We start from the raw sequence: 17,929 nt of genomic DNA, 5'->3' as shown, positions 1-17,929 counted from the left end.
ACAGACGAAAAAGCGTCCTCCAACAATACACATACGTTTAAAACTATGTTTGTATTTCTGAAAATCACCAAATGGTTTTATGGTGAATGACTGCTTAGCACATGTGCTTCACAGTTCTGAGTACCTGGGTTCAAATCCAGCCTCGCCTGTATGGAGTTTGCATATTTTCCCCGTGCCATCGTGGGTTTTCTCTGAGTACTCCAGTTCCCTCCAAAATGCCAAAACATGCAGGGTAGGTTAACTGAAAGCTATTTTGAAGGAAAAAAAAAATGTGAGTTGGAATGGTTGTTTCTTGATATGTGCCTTGACCATTGGCTGGCGCCCAGTTTCGGATGTTCCCCACCTCTTGCCAGGAGTGAGCTGGGTTAGGCTCCAGCTGGGTTCGGCTCCAGCATGCCTGTAATCCTAGTGAAGATAAGCGGTTAAAGAATGAATGGGTAGATTGATGTTTATGTAGTCTGCACCGTCTTGTCGCATTTGTGATGTTTAGCGCATGCGCTGCAACAATCTGCTGCTCCTCCAGTTGCTGGCGGAAGTAGTGCTGATACGTCACGGACGAGGGTACTGAATGAAAGATGGCGAGCACCTATGAGAGTTTTAACTTGTAAGTGCGACGAACACTGTGCCACAATCACGTTGCTTTTTCGTGGTTGAAGATAAAGTCAAATTTAGGCATTTGTTCAATGCTTGAACGATAAATTAGCGTGATATAGCTTGTTGAATCTAACCACGTACCGCCTGTACTGTTTTTTAAGACCTGACCGTCACGGTTTATGCGACGAAAACACGCTTGACACTCGACAAAGTTTTATGAATAAATCCTACGTTTTGTTGGCTTTTTCATAAAAAGATCATTTAATAGTTTAATTGAATGGCACAATCTGTTTCCAAATCTGTAGCTGGAGAGCGTATATGTGTGTGTTTCTGTACCTCTCAACATAGCCACTAGTTTTGCCCTGAGCTAATAAATTTGCCTTGGGCTTACGCATTGCCTTTCCTTGATGTTGTAGTTTGTTTCAGTTAAAATAGTTTTCTTTTGCTAGAATGAAGCTCGCGGTGCGAGCGGCTCTTGTCTTTTTTTTCCCATTACAGGCGCACTACAGCAGATAAATTTTATATCGAAGCTTGTGACGATGACTCTGTAGACGTGTTGGTCATCGATAGGGTTTCAACCGAGATAACGCTGACAGGTAGGCATTGCTTATGTGATGAATAAACATTAACAACTACCCTTTCGTGAGTTAATTGTTACAAATGTCATGGTGTTTACTTATGAGGAATTGGATTTTTTTGCACACGAACTGTGCTCTTTGATGTCCCCACTATGGTCCACAGTTAAGAGGGACATTCCCGCATCTTCGGAGACCAGGCCAATATGCGGACTCATGGGGAGGATACGCCTGGTGGCAGGTAGTATGTTAACTCGTAAACTGTGAAATATCTGAATTTAGACAATCCTGGTGGTGTTAGGTATGTACCTGATCATCATCACTAAGAATGAGAAGGTGGGGGATCTTCTGGGCCATACTGTTTGGAAGGCTCTGGACTTTGATGTTATCTCCTATAAGAAGACAATACTACATCTCACAGACAACCAGGGAGAATGTCACCCTTTTACTTCAATGATTATACTTGTGACCCTTGTTTCTGGTTGTGTCCCTTCTAGTCGTATTATGTTATACATCTTATTCCTGGTGGTGCTGATGTGGAAACGTTTATGGGTACGACTTCCCCCTACGATGCTGTAAATAGCAGTGAAACATGAGTTGCTGCAGGTTTCACCAATTGAAATTTTATTTTAACATTTATTTTTTTTATATGATGATTAGCCCCTGTACCATTTAAAGAAATCCTTGCATAGCTCGGGAACTGTGCTGTTCAGAGGTAAACTCATAACCAAAGTTAAATCTGTGACTACAAGAGAAATCTTTGGGACAAGGACCCCAAACTATGTCCATGCTCATTCTGCAGAATATTGTGCCCTTTTCATATTTTTGGTTAAATGGAATTTTTTAATGTAGGCTTTCATATTACCCCTCCTTGAGCCGTCACCTCATCGTGAAGGAGGTGTTTGTGTGTCCCGATGATCCGAGGAGCTAAGTTGTCTGGGGCTTCATGGCCCTGGTAGGGTCACCAATGGCAAACAGGGTCCTAGGTGAGTCACCAGACAAAATATGACTCCAAAACCCCTATGATGACTACAAACATTGGATCTTGGGTTCCCTTGCCCGGACGTGGGGCACCAGGGCACCGGGCAAACCCTCTGGAGCCAGGCCTGGAGGTGGGGCTCGAAGGTGAGCGCCTGGTGGCTGGGCCTGCACCCAAGAGGCTAAACCGGGCACAACCCGAAAGGGTAACATGGGTCACCACCTGTGAGAGGGGTCACAGGGGTGCAATGTGAGCTGGGGGGTGCCCAAAGGTGGGGACCTTGGTGATACGATCCCCGACTATAGAAACTATCTCTAGGGACATGGAATGTTACCTTTTTGGCAGGGAAGGAGCCCGATTTGGTGCGTGAGGTTGAGAAGTTTTGACTAGATTGTGTTGTCTTGTTATCTGATATGACAAATAGACGAGACGTATTTCAAGGATTCACTCGTTACTCAACAGTTGTCGAACATATACTGTGTAACCCCTTTGGGCGAATTCCGTATCTTATATATCCGGCTACTGAGCATGCCGAGTAATGTAGTTGTTATTTTATCGAGGCTACAATATCACATCTTCCCCCTATAAAGAAAATTAACGTAAAATTAACATATGGTTCCTGTTTTAACTTTACCTATAGCATTGTACTTGCTTGCTCACCACAACTCGGAATGTTGTGAGTCGGTGGGGAGAATAATTTGAAGACCTCCTCAATTCCACCACCACACCTTCCCACAAGGAAGTTGAGTCTGGGTGCTCTGAGGCGGGCTCTTCTATTTCTGGGGTTGTGGTCACCGAGGTGGTTAAAAAGCTCCTTGGTGGCAGGGCCCAAGGGGTGGATGAGATTTGCCCGGCTCTAGATGTTGTGGGGCTGTCCTGGTGGACACGCCTCTGCAACATCGCGTGGACATCGGGGACAGTGCCTCTGTATTGGCAGACTGGAGTGGTGGTCCCACTTTTCAAGATGGGTGACCGGAGGGTGTGTTCCAACTATACGATACGATCTAACAATCACACTCCTCAGCCTGCCTAGTAAGGTCTACTCAGGGGTACTGGAGAGGAGGGTCTGTCGGAAGTCGAGTCTCGAATTCAGGAGGAGCAACATGGTTTTCGTCCTGGCCGTGGAACAGTGGACAAGCTCTACACCCTTGGCAGGATCCTCGAGGGTGCATGGGAGTTCACCCAACTAGTCTACATGTGTTTTGTAGACTTGGAGAAGGCATTTGGCACTGTCTTACGGGGAGTCCTGTGGGGAGTTCTTCAGGAGTATCGGGTACTGAACCTCCTGATTTTTACGTTCCCATCTACGTTCCTAGCCTCACCTGTGGGCATGACCTTTGGGTTGTGACCAAAAGAACAAGATCCCGGATAGTAGCGGCCGAAATGAGTTTCCTCGGCAGGGTGTCTGGGCTCTCCCAGGGTGAGACGCTCGGTCATCCGGGAGGGGCTCAGTGTCGAGCCACTACTCCTCTGCATTGAGAGGAGCCAGATGAGGTGGCTGGGGCATCTGATTCGGATGCCTCACCGACCCCTCCCTGGTGAGGTGTTCCGTGCATGTCCTACCAGAAAAAAGACCCCGAGGATGACCCAAGACACATTGGAGAGACTATGTCTCTCAGCTGGCTTGGGAATGCCTCGGGATCCCTCCGGAAGAGTTGGAAGAAGTGGCTGGGGAAAGGGAAGTCCGGATATCCCTGCTGAAGCTACTTCCCCCGCGACCCGACCCGGAAAAGCGGTAGCTCATGGATGGATGGATGGATGGATGGGCTTTCACATTACAACAAAATGTGACTTCTAATCAGTAAAAGGAATGCATCCCTGAAGTATCACGCATGCACACAAAAGCCATCACATGGTCCATTGTGTTTGCAAAAGTAAATACGGCCCCCTGTGTAGGTATCAAGCCTTCGTGGTAAATGCAAGGATTTTGTTCAACCAGCGAAATATCTCACAGCTGTGAATAATAATCTTTTCACCACTGATCGCTTTCTGCTTCATCATCAGCTATTTCTTTTTGCAGCTATTTGTTTTGTCGAACATTTGTGACATTTTTTTTTATTGGTGAGTTAGAGGTTGGATGAGTGCATCCAGACTCAAGTCACATCAGAAACAGTTATCATTTAGATCAGGGGTGCTCAATGTGTCGAGGCAGTCTTGGCCGATCGCGGGATGGCATTCCAAAAGAAAAAAAAAAAACGTCAGCCAATGTTCCCTCTAAACTGCGCGCGTGCACAATTGTGCACCTCTGATGCAGTCTCTTTGCTGATATTCTGTGTTGTGCAAAAAAAAAAAAATCCAATGCAAATTGAAGTATAACATACGCCTATTCAGTTTATGGCATTTTGCAATGTGATTCAATGAGTGACGGATGACTGGTTGTTACATCCAATGGCACAATTAATATACGTACTGTAAAAAATGAAAAGACGCCGCCACTGGTTTCTTTTAGGCACCACATGGAACTTTCTCGAACAACGAATGCTGCTCCGCCACACACTCTTTTTCCTAGTTTACCTTAGCCCCCCTAATTACAAATGTCACAGTACTTACTCAGCCCATCAATGTGTTTTATAATGACAGCGTCCACCACCGCTGCGTTAGTTAACAACACAGTCTGGGGAACGTAGAGCAAAGACGAGCCAGACATGCTGCTTATGTTAGCTTTCGATGATAATGGAGAAAGTTAAAAAAAGTGCTGTTGTTTTAAGATGCAATGACTGTCGGAGTATGTGAATAATCGAAAAAAGTGGCTAAACTGGATGAGATTTTCTCTTTTCCGAGTGGGAAGGGTCTGGTCTGAAGCCAACATAGAAAGTACAGGATGAGATGGTGTGTCATTTTAAAATTCCACCTTGGCACAGACTTATCCAGGATGAAAGGACAGACAATACATTGGCTAAAAAGCTAATTCTGTATTTTAAATATAGGAGGCAACATAACATTAACCCTAAAATTGCTTGGGAGCATCATTCAGCTTTCAACACGCATTGCGAAAGATATTCTGCAAGCAATAATTCAATTTTACACTAAGAAAAACAGACTGAGATATCATTGTGGGTTAAAAAAAAAGAAACAAAGTTGGAAGCGACATTTCAAATTTATAGTTAATAGTTTGCTTGGTATGTATTTGTATTGTAATGTATTTTTTGTTTGTTGACATTTTCAGTGTAAGTTTTCAAAAACACAAAAATTGTTCTTATAAATGTTCTGATGGGAATGTGATCTGAAGCTTTTAATGATCCATGTAACTTCAATGTATGACACTGATTGACCACAGTGCATATGTCTGATGTTGCTCACCGTGGTCAAAAGGAGCTCTCATGTCCTTACTGTGTTTGCTCAGACACGTAAAAAATTAGAGGGAACATTGGTTATAACACACCCTCCAGTCCCCCTTCTTAAAAAGGGGGACCACCACCCCATTCTCAATCCAGAGGCACTCTCCCTGATGTCCATGCAATGTTGCAGAGGCATGTCAACCATGACAGCCCAACAACTTCCCGATTCTTTAAGAACTCCGGACGAATCTCATTCACTCATGAGGCCTTGCTACTGAGGACCTTTTTAACCACCTTAGTGACCGCAACCTCAGAGATAGGAGAGCCCGCCTCAGAGAACCCATACTTTACTTCCTCATGGTAAGGTCAGTCAGATTGAGGAGGTCTTCGAAGTATTTTCCACACCGATTCACAACATCCAGACTTGAGATCAGCAGTCCCCATTCTCACAATACACAGTGATAACTGCACTGCTTCCAACTCATGAGACGCTGGATAGTGGACCAGAATTTCCTTGAAGCCGTCCGGATGTTGTTCTCCATTGCCTCACCACACTCCTCTCATGCCGGGTTTTTGCCTCAGTGACCACCAAAGGTGCATTGTGCTTGGCTAGCCGGTAACCATCAGTTTCCTCAGGAGTTCCAGAGACCACAAAGGTAGTATACCCCAATCTTTCTGGCACCTCTTACCATGGGCAACTCCAGAGTCAAAAAGTGTACAAGCCCTCTCAAGAGAACTGGTACCAGAGCCGAAGCCGGAGGCAAGCATGACTATATCTAGTTGGAACTCCTCAACGTCACGCACCAACTCGGGCTCCCATTCTGTCAGAGAGGTGGCATTTCACATCCCCAGAGGCAGTTTCTGTAGCCGGGGATCAGATCGCTAAAGTCCCCACCTTCGTTCACCATCCAGCCTACACTGCACCCGACTATTATGGACCCTCCCACAGGTGGTGAGCCCATGGAAAGGAGAACCCAAGTTAACCTAACGCTGTTCCTGGCCGAGCCCCTTGGGTGCAGGCCCGGCCATCAGACCCTCTCCTTTGAGCTCCAGGCCTGGTGCCAGAAGGGCCAGGCAAGGGAAACCTAGATCGATTATTTTTACTCATCAACTGAGATCCTAGGATGATTGGGAGACACAAACTCATCCACCACGTGAAGGTAACTGCTCAAGAAAGGGGATTTAATCCATAGATTGATATTTTTCACAATGGAATCTCAAAATCTCATACTGGTACTTTAATTTCGGGTGAAACTACATCCACCATTGCAATGTTGATGGAATAAAAAAAAAATACAAATAAAAAATATTGAAGCTATAATTTATTTACAGTTATGACTCGTAAAGTGATATTTTGGAAAAAAAAGAAAAATGGAAATTCAAACAAATTTAGACAAAGTGTTTTGCAAGTTATATTTATTGGTTAGCAGCTCCTCTGCTATAAGATTATTCAAAATTTACTAGGAAACATAAAATCCTGCAAAATGATTCTTATTTCCTGTGGTGCTCAATATTCATTGTTTTCCAGATGTTAGACAACAAGACCTTCTTGTCCATGATCAACAATGTACTACATACAGACAGCTTCTACTTTGCAACGGACTACGACCTGACTCATACTCTGCAACGTCTGGCTAACACCAGTCCCGAATTTCAGGAGATGACCCTACTGGAGAGGGTGTTTAAAAAAAATTCATTTTCTGCCCTTTGTTTCATCATTAGATGGATTGATAAGTTTCTGTTGGACAGTATGAATTTCCTGGGTTATGAGCAAATTCACATTTGAACATGTATCTACATCCAGTGGGCCATCACATTGACCTTAGAATTTTGAATCCTTTGCTAATCTAAAACCCAGTTTCCACTAACAGACCTGTTTGACAGCAAGAATGGGATGAACGCAAAATATAAATAGTTTCAAACAAAACAACTCTTAACAGCCCCATACCAAGAAAGAATTATAATCTTTAAAAATTGTGACAAACTGGAATAGGTGTCTAGTATAGCTTATTCATTTAACTTTTAATTACAGGAAGGATCAGCGTTTTGTCTGGAATGAACACCTGTTGAGAGAATTCATACCGCAGCCTGAGGTGAGTCGTGTGTTTTGACTTTTTAATTTGTACATTAAAACTGAAACACATTGCAAAACACAGCAGTTTGAATTTTACCAGGAACAGCATCTTGGGTTTTTCAATGATCCCTCTAAATACACTTACTGTCAGTCTTACCCGATATTGTAGTGAGACAAAAATAATTCACTGAACAGTTTTGGCTCTTTTCAGGTCATGTCTGACATGTTCCATCAGAATAGTACTTCTCATGTTGTGTGACCTATCATTTTACGAAATTAAAAGATTGTATTTTTCTTATAGGAAGGTGAGGCTTATGATATCACTGTGTGTGTTTCTTTCGGCTTGTCCCTACATCTTCCATAAATACAGTCTCCTCCAAAAGTATTGGAACAGCAAGGTACAGTAATTTCTTGTGTATAATGCGCAAAATGTTCCCAAAATATTTTCAAAAAATCAATCGCGCATATTATATTTAGATGTAGATTAAATATTTAAAAAAATCACGTATAGTCGTATACAGGTACATTGGGTGGTTAAAAAAAGTTTACATTTACATTTTGATATGATATTTAATGTCATATGTTATACATTTTTATGTATTACGGTAATGTGCGCCGCCAACCTGAGACTCCTGACCTTGAACCAGGAGTTTGCCATTTTACGATCATTAGTGTAGCATATTTGTTTTTGTTGCCACTGCACTAAACATCATAAATGGCTTGCCCATGAGTTCGTTTTAACTTAAACTAAGACAAAAAATGTCGACAACATTGTTTAGCTATGCAGACGCTTCTAAACGAAAAGTGTCATCACTCATGTCGAAGAAGTGGGCAACCCCAAAGCGGCATGGCAGTTCAAAACAACGAGAGCTCACACTACGTAGAAATGAGCATAATGGGCACATAAAAAAAAGAAAATGGGAAGGCACACATTTAAAATGCTCGCTTTTTTAATGTTCCCATTATAATTGCTTCTATGTAGTTTGACCTCTCGTTATAGATGAGCCTCTTCAGATTGTAGCCGAACGGAGGGCAAGAGGCTGCACTATTAGCACTGGAGCTTCACCTCAAAGTGCCGGCAATAATGAGGAATAAAGGGAACCAAGACTCTTAGCATTCAAAAAATGTTTCCTCACAAAATGCTGTGGATGGCCCAGAGGATGACATGCTATGGGAGCAAGCTGGGATCACTGTTCACGATGCAATGCAGGAGGCAAAAGAGCTGGACCAAGTCATCAATGATGAGTTCCACAGTGATCCAGCAAAGGTCGCAACTATGGCTCTTTTTCAGATTGGAGATGAGTCGAATGCTTCTTTTGATTGCTTGGCAAAGGATGTGTAATGTAGTGGAATAACTGCACAAATATTTAATGGAAATTTTTTTACTTAAGACTTAAGATATATATTAATAGTATTGCTAAAATGTTTTGCCATCATTGAGCATTTATTTTAGCTGGTTAAGGGATTCTGTTCTGACAATTACAAGGACCAGGACAAGTGTGTCTTGTGGCCTTTTTTGAGATATATATTACCGCTACATCAGTACATGCACAAAGATTATTATTATTAATGATTGGTGTACAGACAATTTTTTGAACAAGTGCAAACAATGAAAGTACAAACCTATCAATATAGAAATAGAGATAATTCCTAATATTTTGAGCATATGGATAACAGCAAATTGGTGGTGCCCATTGTACAATGGTGGAAGTGTTTTCCAGATTTTTTTTTTTTTTTTAAGGTCAACTTTGGGGTTGCGCATTATACTTCATGATGCAGTATACACAAGAAAAACATGCATTGATTGGAGACTCTAAATTGGCCCTCGGTGTGATTGTGCGTGCGACTGTTGTTTGTCTACATGCACCCTGCGATTGACTGGGAACCTGTTCAGGGTGAACCCTCCCTCCTGCCCGATGACAGCTGGGATAGGCTCCAGCACTCCAACGACCCTCGTAATGATAAGAGTCTCAGAAAATGGATGTTCAAGCAGACACTATTGCTTTGCATTGTTGTTGCTTTTTTTCTTGTTACAGAAAGGAAAGTAAAAACTGCTACAGGAAATAAAAAAAGTGCTTAGGAAACTCCACCATGTGGTGTCCTATCCTATCAGCTGTAGCGACACTGCTGACTTGAAGATCTGCAGCACATTTCCAAACTGCATGCAAGTTACACTCAAGTATAAAGGCAAACTATGCACCGGAAAGCCACAGTAATGTTAGTGCGGTCACCATACACGTGAATATAAAGAGGCCCTTAGTTTCCCCATCCTTTGGCCTTTCCATTGCATCACTTTGGTAGGGTTAATTTTGGTGTCATCATTCCAGAAGGCTTTGTCTGAACACTTATGTTTCAACTCTGTGGTGCTTGCCAAAATCCCATCTGGCCTTCCATTTCTTTTTGCTGATGACTGGTTTGCATATTGTGGAATGGCCTGTATATTTTCAGTCGACAGTGATGTCACTGGCTGTTGCTTTTGGGTGTTTCTTCACAGCTCTCTCAATGTTTCTGTCATCCAACTGGTGTTACTCTTGCCTGACATATTCAATGTCTGTTGCTCAGTACACCAGTAGTTTTTCTTTCAGACATTCTAAATTTTTGGATTGAGTATGCCCATCGTTTGTCCTATAGGTGTGCGCTGATCGAGTTTCCCTGTTCACCCAGCTTCAAAATGCTTTTCTTTTCTCCATAGATAATTCTCTGGTCTTCATGTTTGCTTAAACGTAAATGCTGCTTTCTCAGGTGAAACCCCAAGCTACAAACAAGCACTTTTGAAGCACTCAATCTAAAAGGCAACACCTGAGCCACTATAAACACACTTGAGTTCACGTTCCACCCCTCATCGAGCCATCAGCTTATCGTGGTAGAGAGGTTTGTGTGTCCTGATGATCCTAGGACAGAGGTGGGCAAACCACGGCCCGCGGGCTACCTCCATCCGTTGGTCTTTTTATCCGGCCTGCAGAAAAGAGAATTAAGCATTTATTCAATTTTCGCTTGTAGTGACAGGCATTTCAACACTAGATGGCACAGTTGGTATGGTGTCTTGATTTAGCGGAGCATGAGCGATTTCCTGTTATCGGTCTTTTTCTACTGGTCAAATCAGAACCCATCTACAACAATGTGAAAGAAAAGAAAAGTCGACAGTGAGTATCTGGTGTTTAAGAGAGAATGGAAGCCTAAATAGTTTTTTAATGAAGTCTGGTCCAGAGAGAATTTATAGACAACAGGGGAGTTTTTGGATATGGAATCCCTGAAAGGAAAAATATGTGGAGAGGATTTATTTCACACTGTCAGTGGTCATACATTTTCAGCGACGAGACGGCTTATCACGGAGCCGAGCAAGGTTGCTTGAGGGCGTTATTCATAGCTGCCGCTGTCTGCGATGAACAACACCGTCGAGCCGGGCTGCTTTACAGCGTTGTCGTCGCACGCGGCTGAGTGCGGCATTGTTGGCAGTGTTCTTCCGACGCCGTCCGACTCGCACATCGACACATTTAACATGCCTGTCATACGTACGCGGATCTTTTGTTACGTTATGAGAGACCGATTACGTGGTCCGCCCCAAACTTATTTTTTTTAGTAGCTGTATACACACCGACATGTCATTTGGAACCCACGAAGCTCTCGTCTTCTGCACCTGTGCAATCCATTTTTCACGACGAACCGGGTCTCTTGCAAACTTATGAAGGGCAAATCCATCCTCCCATGTCCAGCAATGCAACGTGGCAGCATTTTGGCTAACACGAAGGAAGAACGAGCTACCTTCCCAGAGATGAAACTTATTGAAACAAACGAGTCCACTTCAGGGCGGTCCTGCCATGTACGTCACTTCCTGATTCATCTTGAAACAAATCACTCGAGAGGATTTTCATGGCGGGAATTACAAAAAGCTGTATATCTCAAAATCATGTTTTGTGGTGGGGGGGGGACAAAATGGATGGGTCATTGTCGGTGGCCGTTTTTTCATTAATAACATACTAAAAATCATGCATTTCATGACAGTACACCTTTAAACTACAAGGGAAAAAACAGTTAATGAAATGCATGCAAACGTCATAGCCTTCAAAACCAAGCTGTTTTTATCTTCAAAGCAAATATCAGACAAATCATTTACTCATATCCCCACAGTGGCTGTCTTTAAAGAGGCCCCGTGACATGTCCAAAAATATAGAGGAACACTGGATGACCTGCATGAGGAATTGTGCTGTCGGTTTTGTGATTTTGGAAAAATTGTTGGGGAACTTGAGCTGGTGTCATGTCTCTTCTCACAACCCGGAAACGATGGCACAGGAGTTGCAGCTGGAACTGATTGGTCTCCAATGTGACATGGTGTTAAAGGACAAGTTCAACTCCTTGAAACCGGATGAGTTATATGCTTCATTAAGTGCAGCGAGATTTCCAAACATCCGGGAGATGGCACAGAAGATGCTGATGATGTTTGGCTCTACATGTTTGAGAACAAATTGTTAGTGTGATGAACACTAACAAAGCACCCCATTGATCCAAGATGAGTGATTAACACATCTGTTCTGTGAGAATTGCAACAACAGAATTACCACCAGACTTTGATGCACTGCCTAAACTGGGTGATCACCAACACTGTTCTCATGAAAAGGTATCTTAATACTTCAAAGCTTTTTTTCTGGATATGCTTGATATGTACTGTTAAAAAATATTTTTTTTATGTATCGTATCTTATGCTGACCCGGACCATCTGTAAAAAAATTTTAAAAGTCAATGTGGCCCCCCAAGCCAAAAAGTTTGCCCACCCCTGTCCGAGGAGCTAAGTTGCTGGGGCTTCACGCCCCTGGTAGAGTCACGACATAACAAACAGGTCCTAGGTGAGGGACCAGACAAAGTACGACTCCAAAACCTCTATGACGAGTACAAATATTCGATCTCTGTTTCCCTTGCCTGTACTACTGGTTGCCGAGCTTGCACCCATGGGGCTCGGCTGGGCACAGCCCGAAAGGGTTAAGATAAGTCCCCCTTCCCATGGGCTCACCACCTGTGAGAGGGGCCATAGAGGTTGGGTGCAATGTGAGCTGGGCGGTGACCAAAGGTGTGGACCTTGGCGATCCGATCCCCGGCTTCAGAAACTAGCTCAAGGGACATGGAATGTTACCTCTTTGGCAGAGAAGAAACCGAGCTGGTGTGTTAGGTTGAGAAGGCTCGCCTCTACGCGCCGCTTAGGCTCTGGTACCAGTCATCTTGAGAGAGGTTGGACTCTGTTCCACTCTGGAGTTTCCCACAGTAAGAGGTGCTGAGCAGGTGTGGGTATACTTATTGCCCTCCGGCTAGCGGCCTGTACTGTATGTTGGGGTTTACCCCGGTGGATGAGAGGGTAACCTCGCTCCCCCTTCAGATAGGGGGACGGGTCCTGACTGTTTGTGCCGATACACCAAACAGCAGTTCAGAGTACCCACCCTTTTTGGAGTACTTAGAGGAAGTGCTGGAGAGCGGTCCCTCTGGGAACATCATCATTCTGCTGGGGGACTTCAATGCTCATGTGGGCAATGACAGTGAGACCTGTAAGGATGTGACTGGGATGCGACCGATCAGAACTCGAGTGGTGTTCTGTTACCGGACTTCTCATCACGTATTGTCCATAACGAACACCATGTTCAGGCATAAGGGGTGTGCACGTGCACTTGGCACCAGGACACCCTAGGTTTCAGTTCGACGATCGACTTTGTTGTCGTCTCATCGGACATGCGACCGCATGTCTTGGACACATGGGTGAAGAGAGGGGCAGAGCTCTCAGCAGATCACCACATGGTGGTGAATTGACTACGAAGGTGGGGGAAGATGCCGGTCCGACGTGGCAGGCCCAAACAGGTTGTGAGGGTCTGCTGGGAATGGCTTGCAGATTCTCCTGTCAGAAGGACTTTCAACTCCCACCTCCGAAAGAACTTTACCCACGTTCCTGGGATAGCGGGGAACATTGAGTCCAAGTGGACGATGTTCCATGCGGCTGATTGGAGGTATAGCTGTCTGTGCCTATCGTGGCGGCAACCTCCGAACACGGTGGGGGACACCCACAGTGAGGGATGCTGTCAAGCTGAAAAAGGAGTCCTATCGGGCATTTCTGGCCTGTGGGACTCCTGGGGCAGCTAAATAGGTACTGGCTGGCCAAGCGGAATGCAGCTTCGTTGGTCTCTGAGGCAAAAACCCAGGCGTGGGAGGAATTCGGTAAGGCCATGGAGAATGACTTAAAGACAGCTTAGAGGAAATTCTGGTCCACTGTCCCGCATTTCAGGATGGGAAAGCAGTGCACTGTCAACACTGTATAGTGGGAGGTGGGGCACTGCTGACCTGAACTCGGGATGTTGTGAGTCGGGAGGGAGAATCTGTCGAAGACCTCCTTAATTCCACCAACACGCCTTCCCAGGAGGAAGCTGAGTCTGGGTTCTCTGAGGCGGGCTCTTCTATCTCTGTGGGCTGAGGTCACCGAGGTGGTTAAAGAGTTCCTTGGTGATGATGGCCCTTAGGGTAGATGAGATTCGCCCAGAGTTCATCAAGGCTATGGATGTTGTGGGGCTGTCCTGTTGACACACTGCTGCATCTCTGCTCATTGCAGATGATTTGGTTCTGTTGGCTTCATCAAGCCATGATCTCCAATACTCACTGGAGCTGTTCGCAGCAGAGTGTGAAGCGGCTGGGGTGAAAATCAGAACCTGCACATCTGAGACCATGATCCTCGGTCGGAAAAAGGTGCTGGAACAAAGTTTTGGTCGTGACCGAAAGAACAAGATATAAGCAGGCGAAATAAGTTTCCTCCACAGGGTGTCCGGGCTCTCCTTTAGAGATAGGGTGAGAAGCTTGGTCATCCAGGAGGGGCTCAGTGTCGAGCTTCTGCTCCTCTGCATTGAGAAGAACCAGATGAGGTGGCTGGGGCATCTGATGTGGATGCCTCCCGGACGCCTCCCTGGTGAGGTGTTTCGGGCATGTCCCACCGGAAAGAGATACCGGGGATGACATAGGACACACTGGAGAGACTACGTCACTTGGCTGGCCTGGGAAGGCCTCGGGATACCTCCGGAAGAGCTGGAAGAAGTGGCTGGGGAAAGGGAAGTCTGGGTATCCTTGCTGAAGCTACTTCCCCCGTGACCCAACCCGCAGAAGCAGAACAAAATGGATGGCTGGATGGACTGTCTTTCCAATACTTTTGCTAGCTTGAAAAGTGGGTAGGTTCAAACAAAAGGTGCTCTGTCCTTACTTGTTTAACATTTCCAGACATAAATATCAGACCATTCTGAACTTTTACCTCATAATCGCCTTTTCATCTGAAACCCAAATGTCTTCAGTATACAACAAAACAAAGGATTTGACCTTGCTGTCCCATACTTTTGGAGTGCAATCTACATTTTAACTCTGAAGAATTGAGACACCCAGTGCCGATGCCTGTCTGACTATATTTTCCCATCCCTTTTTTTTTCAAATTACAGTTACACAAGTTTATCTATCCTGTTGTCCATGGATGTATCCTTTTGTTATCCTATGTCAACCGTTTATTCCTTTCCCTAGACACATTTTGGTGAGTGGCTGTCCACGTGTGAACCAATGTTAGTTATGATTGTGAGATTTTGAATAACCAACTTGTTTCTGTTGTATTTTTACACATACAAAATTATTCCCTTCTTCCCAGTCTTCTACAGGTATATGAGTTTTCTCACACAATCCCAAAAACATGTATGTTAAAGTTTGAGGAATCTCATTGCCTGTCAGTGTTTTGAAAATGTATTTGTTGTCATCTGTCCAACATGTACCCACCTCTCAACAAAATTCGCTTGACTGAGGTACACGCTTGGTCATCCTTGGCCAGTAGCTTTCACGACTGACTTTTCAGTTGTACTTCCTTAGCACACATTCTTAATAGTCATCATCATAAAGTCGAGTTGCATCAATGGGAAGTTGTTTGACTGGAGTATTATCTCCAGAAGGAGCTGTTTCAGAGCTGGTGTCCGCTACTATGTCCGAGGTAACAATACTTGCTGACGACACTGTGCTGTATGACATTTTCATGTCATTCGGCAGTAGTCGTTTGGTGTATAGTGATGATGACCCAAAGAACTGACCAGTATGTTTATCAAGTAAAGCACATTATTATATTTATATTTATACCACATTCCATGCACAAGGAAACTGCTTTGCATGAGTAAAAATGTTTTAAAAAGCTAAATATTTAGAAAATGAAATCAGCCCAAATTTGATGTCCAAACATTTTAAGACAATTCCTTTCACAACCTACAATCTGGTTAGGAAACTGTGAAATGCAGCCACATCCAAGTAGTGTTCCTTGGTGCCACAGCCAACCATGTTTGTCATTTCAGTTTTTCATTGCTAGGCATTGATTCAGAGGGCCATGTTGCTAATTATGTGGAGATCGAGCAGATAGTGCAGTACAACAGTTCTAAGGCTTCTTTTGTTCAGGTAAGATAAAGCATAATTCCTGTTGGATAGCTTTTCAGATGCCATGAATTGCAGTAAAGTGTTCACTTGTTCAACGCGGGGTTTACGTTCCAAAAAATCTAAATAGTAGGTTTTATTTTCATTTTTACATTTTTTTTCATTCATTATATATATGTTGCAAGTTCTCCCACTTAGAAATCATGTAGGGGTCTGAATTTTTTTTTCTATTAGGTTTAGGTCTTGACACTGGCTAGGCCACGCCAGAACCTTGATATGCTTCTTATGGAGCCACTCCTTGGTTCTCCTGGCTGTATGCTTCTGGTCATTGTCATGTTGAAAGACCCGGCCATGATCCATCTTCAATGCTCTGACTGAGGGAAAGAGGTTGTTCCCCAAAATCTCACAACACATGGCTGCGGTCATCCTCTCCTTAATACAGTGCAGTCTACATGAACCGTGTGCAGAAAAATACCCCCAAAGCATGATACTACCACCCCCGTGCTTCACAGTAGAGATAGTGTTCTTGGGATGGAACTCATCATTCGTCTTCCTCCAAACACGGTTAGTGGAATTATGATCAAAAAGTTCCACTTTGGTCTCATCTGACCACAAAACTTTCTCCCATGACTCCTCTGTATCATCCAAATGGTCATTGGCAAACTGAAGACGGGCCTTGACATGTAGTGGTTTAAGCAGGGGAACCTTCCGCGCCATGCATGATTTCAAATCATGACGTCTTAGTGTATTACCAACAATCACTTTGGAAACGGTGGTCCCAGCTCTTTTCAGGTCATTGACCAAGTCCTGTTGTGTAGTCCTGGGCTCATTCCTCACCTTTCAATGAATCATTGAGACCCCACGAGGTGATATCTTGCATGGGGCTCCACTCCGATTGAGATTGACCGTCATGTTTAGCTTCTTCCATTTTCTAATGATTGCTCCATAAGTGGACCTTTTTTCACTAAGCTGCTTGGCAATTCCTCCGTAGCCCTTTCCAGCTGTGTGGAGTTGTACATTTTTGATTCTGGTGTCTTTGGACAGCTCTTTGGTCTTGGCCATGTTACAAGTTTGAGTCTTACTGACGGGGTGGACAGCTCTCTTTATGCAGCTAACGACCTCACACAGGTGCATCTGATTCAGGATGGAGGTGGACTTTAAAAGGCTTACTAAAAAATATTTTAGGGTCAGAATTCTATCTGATAGACAGGTGTTCAAATACTTATTTGTACCTGTATGACACATCGTTAAAAAATCATACATTGTGATTTCTGGACTATTCTTTTTAGATTATCTCTCTCAGATTGGACATGCACCTACGATGAAAATTTCACCTCCTTCCATGATTACGAAGTGGGAGAGCAGGGTTTTCAAATACTTGTTTTCGTCACTGTATATACATGTGTGTACCTTATGTACCGACTGTGTTTATGTGATTTATTGATTGTGATTGCTTTCATTTGACCTTACCTTAAACATAGATTAGGGAGAATGTGAATTCTGTATCTTATGTGCTAACTTTGTTTATTTGATTGCTTCTTCTCTTTGAATATCTGCAGCCTGTTGGGCAGCACATTATTGTGCTACCTGTTGGCCAGTCCCAAGCCCACATAAATGCAGAGGGTTGCGTCAGGAAGGGCATTTGGCATAAAACTGTGCCAAAAATATATGAATGTTCATCATTCGAATTCGATAACGGTTAGGTCGTGGCTTGGGGTTCTTACATCCGCACCCGGAAATGTTAATCTGCAAGGCATAGGTAGAAATTCAGCTACTGTGTGTCGAAGACAAAAGACACGGAAAGCGGATTCATTGGTAGAAGAGGAATGCACAGAGCCTACAACTGAGTGTCGGGACTATGACAGGAAAAACTCAGGTGTTAGTTGACATGATGATTAGGAGAAAGGTTGATATATTGTGCATCCAAGAGAGCAAGTGGAAAGGGAGTAAGACTAGAAGTTTAGGTGCAGGGTTTAAACTATTTTGTCATGGAGTAGATTGGAAGGGAAATGGAGTAGGG

The 17,929-nt window shown here is 44.0% G+C and overlaps 1 protein-coding gene across 1 annotated transcript in view; it reads left to right on the top strand.

The window, feature by feature from the left end:
* The first annotated feature begins 246 nt into the window (after positions 1-246).
* The window catches only part of LOC133500249 (phosphatidylinositol-3-phosphatase SAC1-B-like), a 53,270-nt gene continuing 35,587 nt past the window's right edge, over positions 247-17,929 (top strand). Inside the window, exons 1-9 of the mRNA XM_061818690.1 lie at positions 247-604; positions 1,093-1,190; positions 1,336-1,410; positions 1,471-1,605; positions 6,962-7,106; positions 7,459-7,519; positions 14,949-14,982; positions 15,380-15,481; positions 15,848-15,933. Coding sequence (XP_061674674.1) covers positions 576-604; positions 1,093-1,190; positions 1,336-1,410; positions 1,471-1,605; positions 6,962-7,106; positions 7,459-7,519; positions 14,949-14,982; positions 15,380-15,481; positions 15,848-15,933 — 765 coding nt within the window. The 5' untranslated portion in view covers positions 247-575. The remainder of the gene's footprint in view (positions 605-1,092; positions 1,191-1,335; positions 1,411-1,470; positions 1,606-6,961; positions 7,107-7,458; positions 7,520-14,948; positions 14,983-15,379; positions 15,482-15,847; positions 15,934-17,929) is intronic.

Source organism: Syngnathoides biaculeatus, chromosome 5 (genome assembly GCF_019802595.1).
Source record: "Syngnathoides biaculeatus isolate LvHL_M chromosome 5, ASM1980259v1, whole genome shotgun sequence".
Lineage (NCBI taxonomy): Eukaryota > Metazoa > Chordata > Actinopteri > Syngnathiformes > Syngnathidae > Syngnathoides > Syngnathoides biaculeatus.
The sequence above is the reverse complement of the archived record's forward strand: the minus strand, read 5'-3'. Positions and strand labels throughout refer to the sequence as shown.